General features: G+C 37.1%; 1 protein-coding gene across 1 annotated transcript; it reads left to right on the forward strand.

Moving 5' to 3' along the window:
- Nucleotides 1–163: 163 nt before the first annotated feature.
- Nucleotides 164–1,527, forward strand: LOC122094374 (transcription factor MYB4-like). Its single transcript, XM_042665149.1, has 3 exons — nt 164–376; nt 481–610; nt 725–1,527. Exons 1-3 carry the CDS (start codon nt 244–246, stop codon nt 1,236–1,238), a joined length of 777 nt encoding a protein of 258 aa, XP_042521083.1. The 5' UTR covers nt 164–243; the 3' UTR covers nt 1,239–1,527.
- Nucleotides 1,528–7,998: the final 6,471 nt, after the last annotated feature.

A 7,998-nucleotide genomic window follows, 5' to 3' on the forward strand; every position in this document is an offset into this window, starting at 1 on the left:
AAAAAAAAAAAAAAAAAAAAAAAAAAAAAAAAAAAAAAAAAGTATACAAATAGTATTTTACGAAGAAACAAAGGAGCAGCCTCTAAGTCGTTGGCTTTTTGTTGGGATCCTAACTATAAATATATAAGAGCAGCTTCCCATGAGCTGTGAAGTGATTGAGCCGAAGAACTTGGGTTCCAGTAAAGGTACTGAACTAGTAACTGCAACACTACTGTGGCAAGTGCATGATACCTCATTCCAGAGATGGCGAGGACTCCAAGCTTTGACAGAAGTGGATTAAAGAAGGGGGCATGGACTCCAGAAGAAGATAAGAAATTGGTTGCTTACATTAAGAGATATGGCCATTGGAACTGGCGCGAGCTTCCCAAATTCGCAGGTAGGTTAACATTTGGAGACTTCTTTTAAGGTGTTCAAATTAACCCAGATGGTTATGTCATCAAAATTTCATCTTGGTTTGCTTCTCTTTGGTTGTTCCTCCAGGTCTATCAAGGTGTGGAAAGAGTTGCAGACTCAGGTGGATGAATTACCTGAGGCCGAATATCAAAAGAGGGAACTACAGCAGAGAAGAGGAGGATATCATCATCAAAATGCATCGAGCTCTAGGGAATAAGTAAGTACAGATTAAAAGGAGAAGATAAGTTCTTCCTAGTGAATCAAAGTTCTTTTAATAAGCTGATAGTACACAAATAGAACTCGATCTGATCAGTTCTTCATTTACTTGCAGATGGGCAGCAATTGCAGAAAAATTACCAGGGAGGACGGACAATGAAATCAAGAATCATTGGCACACCAGCCTTAAGAAACGCTTGAAACAAAATCCAACTGAATCAGAATCAAAACCTCAGACCTCCGATCAGTGTAAAGCTAACATCAAACAAGAATCATCAAAGCTCAGCACTGTTTTGGAAGACTCATCATCACCCTTGTCTCCAGTTCCATCCTTGAGTGATTTCTCCTCTTCAAGCACTGATTCTATGTTTGGGACTATCACAAACTGGATGGGAGATGAATATAGTACTATTTTATCAGACAAACTTGAAGAACCCATCAGTGGGGAATTTTGGACAGAATCATGTGTGGAAGGGAATTCTTACATCCAAGAGAATTTTCCAGAGACCTGGGCTTACCCAGGGATACTGTTCCCTCTTTCTCCCTTCTCCCTTGAAGAGTCTTTCGGTTCATACGTATCCTATGAAGATAATTTCATGGAATTTGAGAAAATGGATGAAATTTGGTGATCTACTCTTTCAATATCTCAGAACTTCTTGACATGCAAATAGTTCTCTCTCCAACTGTCAATGAAGTCTAGTGGGTCTTCTGTCCCTTACTGGTCTATGGGAAGTCATGCAGCATTATAAGCCAAGTATGGAGTAGGAAGTGATCACCTAGAAGCTCTAGTAGGCCATTGTCTAATAGTTGTTTCGGCTGGAGTTATTTTGTTAGGATTCAAGCAAATCCAGTCTTTCTTATGGGTCATTGTAAAGAGTATCATCAAATGAGCCAATAAATGAGAATTATCTTCTAAAAGTGATTTTCTAGTTTGTTTTAGCTAGGATGGCTACACTGTTATTCCTTGTATCTGTACATCTCTATACATCTTGATATAGACAATTTTAGTTTTTTTTTTTTTTTTTTTAATGGTAGAATCAAATTTATTAGTTACAAAAATCCCAAACCTTTGGAGGACAAAATCCCCAACCTCTGAGAGAGAGAGAGAGAGAGAGAGAGAACACTAAGGCATCTTGGTCCACTAAGGATGCACTGCCCAAAGCTCGACAAGAGGGAACCTGGGTCCCTTCGGAGTAGAAGATTGGGAGAAGACTTCCACATCCATCTTAATATCCCTGATTATTAAGGGTTTAGTCTGATTTTGTTGCGGAATAAGTGGAAGGTCCATTTTTTCCAAATATGGAAGATTTTATTCGGTTACAAGCGAAAATAAAGGAAAGGGAAGTAAAATTTTCAAATTTAAAAAGGAAACTTTTATAATTATTATGCCATGTGATTATAACACAAAATTCAAATCCATCTGATATGTGGTTATTAAATTTCACTTTACTTTGCATCCAAATCCTTTGATATAAAACGTAAAATAAAAATGTATCATTACGATATTTGGTAAGAAATTTAAGTAATTTATATAATCATATAGGTATTGATTACAAAAATTTATTTTCTAGGTTTGGAAATTTTCACCTCCTTTCACTTTAATTTCACTAGCCACCACCCGGAGAAAATACAATAGAAAGCAAGTTTAGCAATGCTCCCAATGGAAACCTCCTCAGACATTCTCAATATTTGATGTGCATATTAAGGAGTTTGTATGTGAGGGTGGATGAATTTAGGGTAATTTACAATGCCACCCCCTGGAGAATGCCAGTATTATATGAACACCCCCTCTCTTTCACCAAATTAGACTCAGACGCCCTACCGTTAGTCTCAGTTAAGGAATATACCTTATATGCTGATGTCAGCTATTATATTTTATTTGAAATACGAAAATACCCTTCCTAAATGTGAAGTCCCTAAAATGCCCATGTAATGAGTCTCATCCTCAAATCAATAGTTCCTATATCGTTCTCCCAAATCAAGCACCAGTGATCACGGCGGTGGGGGCAGTAGCGATCAGCACAAACTCACAGTTGTGGTGGACAGTGGCGTCAGTGACAGCGGCAATTAGCACGAACTCATAGCGGTGGCGGGCAGTAGCATCGGTGATAGCGACGATCAACAAGAACTCACGGTGGTGACGACAACGGCATTGGCGACGGAACTCTCTCTCTATGGTTCTTGAATCTACACCGGAGGTTTGACGGCTGAGTTTTCCAGACCACCGCTACTGACACCACTCCTCCACCACACTGACACCCTTCCCCTTCTATACTTCTCAAGCACCAGCAATCACGGCGGTGGGGGCAGTGGCATCGGTGACAGCGGCGATCAGCACGGGTAGGAAAACCAGAATCAAGAGAGAACCTTTCAATAGACTCTGAAAGAAAGAGCATTGGATTGGTGGGCAAAAAAATTATTCCACTAGCGGCACAGAATAACCAGCACCTTCTCCAGGCTCCTATTTTTTGTTATCACCAGTGAAGCTAAAATCTGAAACTAATTCATCAAGTTTTGGCTCTTTGAAATGAGGTCCACCACCAATATGATTACATTCTGTAAGTTGATAAGACAAGGATATTGTGTGAAAGTGGTTTTGATTCGGGTTGCAAAGGTTTCACATTAGGGTACTTGAGAAGTAGAGAAGGGGAGGGGTGTCAGCGTGGTGGAGGAGTGGTGTTAGCGGCGGTGGTCTGGAAAACTCAGCCGTCGAACCTTCGGTGTAGAGGGAGAGTTCAGTCACCGATGCCGCTGCCGTCACCACCGTGAGTTCGTGCTGTTCTCCGCTATCACCGATGCCGGGCGCCAAACCTTCTCCCTCACCTCCTCCTTCTCCACCGCCGCCGCCGCATCTGCCTCTACCTCCATGTCTGCTCAGCCTCTGACTCCATATTCGCCATCGATAGATCCGGGCTCATTGGACCTGAATCAGAGATGTCGCAGAGAGGTAAAGGTTTTGAAATAGTCATGGCCATGAATAGGAATGGGAGGAGGAAGAAGATGAAACTGAGTCCAGTGAAATCCATTATTTTGATCCAAATACCAATTTTGATCCAAATACCGGAGATGGAGACTTGCACGGGCACCATCAGAGGCAGCACCACTCACCGTCGACGGAATGAGCACAACTTGCCAACGACAGCAACTCGGGTAGTCTAGATCTCGCCAGACTCACAGGTTGAGGTACGGAAAAGGAACGAGGGAGAGAGTGTGATAAGTGATAAGGGTGATTAAAGGGTATTTTTGGAATATTATAATACTGGTGTTTTACTCATAAGGACAAAATTGTCATTTCACAACATCACTTAACATAGACTGACGGCAAGGGGTCCAAGTCCAATTTGATGAAAGAAAGGGGATGTCCCTCTAATATTGGTATTCTTCAGGGGGTGGCATTGTAAATTACCCATGAATTTAAGATAAGCACTTGTCTTTTTATTCATTGAAGACCATTTTTTTTTTTAATATAAGAAATTTGACTGACAAGGAGATGTGGAAAGGTCAACACTACTTTAATGGAGAGTTCCTAGAAAAGGGATTAAAGGTGACAATAGAAAGATGGACCAAATGTCGCAAAGTAAATGCAAAGTTAGAAAAGGAAAACATTCCACAAGAAGTATAACTTCTTTTATTTATTTAATTTTAAATTTCCGTTTAAATTTCATTTCTTTCACATGATGGAGTGACATATTTGAGCTCTACCCCCTCCCAAAAAAAAGTGAGATATTCGAGCATCATTTACTGAGGAGCAAAAAATCCAACCATATAACGTGGTAAGGGTCTTGACAGACAACAATATTTGATCATTGAGATATCATTTCCTTTTGAAAACAATCTGAAGATGTAAAATGGAAGTTGCTTTTCCCACCTTTGTACTTCATCTAGTAAGCTAATTTCAGCTGTTCTTCTGACCCCTCCCTTTGCTAATCTAATTGTCACTATGATGGGATTGGTCTAATCACCAAATAAAACATCATGGAACATGAGATGATCCACATTGCCAATGAAATTAAAAAGACAGAGGAAAACAAAATTTTCACTTTTTGTATGTTGATTCTCAAACACAGGAAACACGAGGCTATCATTTTTCCTTTTTGAGTGGGTAAAAGGTATATGAAAACGAAAAAGAAAACAAAACCCATCTTCTATCATTAGCTGTCGCCATTTTTTTATTTTCCACACTTATATAATTTCCTTTTTTGTTTTATAGATAATTTCAGTAAAATATTTTTGGTTGAAACATATGAAACCTAAGCATTAGTGGCTGGTACATAGAAAGTGATAGAAGCTGTCCACCCATTGGATCATGTATGCCATATGCTATATTTGATTGTAAGAGAAATTAAAGGCAAAGGAAAGTGAAATTTTCATACTAAAAAATGAAATATATTTAATCATTACCTATGTGATTTTACTATTAAATTCAAATCATTCCATATTTGGTTACAAAATCTTGCTTTATTTTGCATTCAAAACCCTTGATATAATATGTAAAATAAAAATTACATGTAAAATATGTCATTACTAAATATAGATAAAAATATTAAGTAGTTTATAAAATCATATGGGATAATGATTATAAACATTTCCTTTTAAAGTATAAAAAATTCACTTATTTTCCCTTTAAATTCTCAGTGCAACCAAATGGATCCATATGTATGTACAATGTCACTCTACTCTGATGCCAATTCATTATTTGTTATTACAACTGCAAAGTGATCCTAGACTAAGATAATACTATGTTTGGTCGGCAAGAAATAGGGAAGAAAAAGAAAAAAACACACACTCATTATTAGTTTCATCATGGAATTATATCTTATTATTATTATTATCAATTTCTTGACAACTATTCTAATCATCCACAGATTAGAGTCCTGCTTGACAAAAGAAAAAAAAAGAATTCCTTATCTCATCTCTCTCTCCCTTAAATAGGACTCTAATCTGTGAATGATTGGGGATTCATATAATCATACAAAAACTACCTAGTACACGAAATTTCAACCACTGCGATTCTAAACAGGGACAAGCAATTTAGCTTGACTGTTAACAAATAGGGCCCGAGGGAGGGACAGGACATGGAGATGAAAGTGGCTGAGGATAGAAAGGATCACGTGTTTCACACGTTAGATTGATCGAATCTTCTTATTATAATGGGTAGTCTTGTCTTTCCAGTCCTAAGTGTTTCTTTATATATGTTTATATGAATCATATTTAATGATTCATCTTAACGTCAACTTCGACGCCGAGTAATTCTACTTAGACCGTTGAAACATGAGGAAGCCGAGTGTCCTAAAGAAAGCAAGTCAATATATATCAGGTGTGAAACACAATTTCCGTTTCCATAGCGCCGTAACCCCATATTTTTTGAGAGCAAGGCTAACGTGAAGAGGAGGAAACATCAATAAAGGTATCATTTTCTATTTAATGGGAGTGGACATCATTTTGTCCCTAAATGTGTTTAGGTAGGGACCACACTCCCCCACATAAAAGAAAGGTTTTGTTTTATTTTTTTTGCTTTTTCTAGAAATGGATGCCTCTTGGCTGTTGCCGCTTAAGCTTCATCTTCGTCCTAGTGTATGATGGTGATGTTGGTTTGAAATCTTAAATTTGATCTTCCTTCAAGGTGGTGGTGGTTGTTATTGTTGTTGAACTTCTGGGGTGTGGTTACAGGTGTCAACCGGTCAGGCTTGGTCAGCCTAGTAGGGCCTGGCGGGCCTCTTGGCTTGCACTGTGAACTATGTATTTAAGAAATTAGTCTGGCTCCAGCCTTTAACCGGGCTATAATTGGGCCTCAAACACGCTTTAATTATCTTAGATTTTAGAATATTTAATATATTTATTAAATCATCAATAATTTAGAAAAGACTATCCTTAATTATGTCCAATGATTGATTTTAAAAATATCAATATACACCTTATTTTACCAATATATATATATACACACACACATAATTGGGCACTCATTAGGCTAACATTGTGCACCGTGCACCGTGCACCGTGTATTACCTATTTATAAACGTGTTGGGATCGATCAGGCCTATCAGATTGGGCCAATAATTGACACCCCATGTGTGGTGTCAGAAATAAAGAGAGTGAGGCCCATGTATATGGCAAATCAACTAGAGAACTTGGTAGAATCAATCAAGTCGAAGGTGAGAGCTCTTAAGCAACTCTCCCTAATGAGTTGGTATATTTCTTATGAATTTGGGTATTGGAGAGATGCTTTTATTATCTGTGGCTTGACAATAGAGCGTAATTGGAAAATGCCCATAGCCATCTCTACTTGTTATCCTTCTTGCATTCAAAGAAGGAAAATGGAGCCAAAGTTGGATAAGCAATTGAGTTCATATCTAGTGCTGGTGTTTTTAGTTGCTACTTAATAGTAGATGTTGACCATGACATGTTTGATAACATGTGTGAGCTATTGTAAGGTAAAGATGCATTATGTATTCTAAGAATGGAAATATACATTACATTCTCAGAATGAAAATGCATACTAAACACAGCCTTAGTTAGCTTTGTTAAGCTTTTTTTTTTTTTTTTCGGGTAAATGTCTTTGTTAAGTTTCCACTTAAAAATAGATCCAGTGGTGAAAACAATGCATTGAGACTAGAAAACCTTTTGCTTTTAAATTTGGTCCTTCAAGTTACATTTCCTTAATCCTAATATCGTAATCTTTTTCGTCACTATTCTAGATCATATATACCGTATTTGTATATATTATCAAAATATATTATCTTGAACCACACGTATAGGGATAAGCTAAAAAAAAAAAAAACTATTTTGAAAACGAGTCAATGATGACCTTCTATCGCTATGTCTAGTGAAATATAATGTTTTTAATTTGTAAAAAAAAAAAATAATGTTTTTATTTTTATTTATTTATTATTATTATTATTAATATAATCACTATTTATCACATGGCAGTGCATAGGATAGTCATTGACTTACCAATCATTAAAAAAAAAAAAATGGAAGAAGAAGAAGAAAAAGTATTCCTTCCCTGCAACTTCCTTTAGATTAAATGATACCATGCCATTTTCCTAAATCAGTCAATGACTTCTGAGATTTGTAAATTGTCTCTCTTTCCATGTCTCCAACCATGTTGGTATGCATATATATTTGACAAACTTAGCATCAATTGATTAAAGAAGGTTAAATTTGCGCATGTGATTTTATACTCTCAGAAGAATTAGACTAATAAATTTCATCCAATGGACCCAAATAAACTAACTTAAAACACCTCCAAAATACAAAAACTTTAGGACTGTCCCTAACCTACAGGCATATATATAACTGTCATCCAACTTAATTATATGCACTTTCTAACTCTGACGTTACTGCACTTAATATCAGCCTGTGTAAACCTCTTACCCTTAATCTCGTCTT

Source organism: Macadamia integrifolia, chromosome 11 (assembly GCF_013358625.1).
Source record: "Macadamia integrifolia cultivar HAES 741 chromosome 11, SCU_Mint_v3, whole genome shotgun sequence".
NCBI lineage: Eukaryota > Viridiplantae > Streptophyta > Magnoliopsida > Proteales > Proteaceae > Macadamia > Macadamia integrifolia.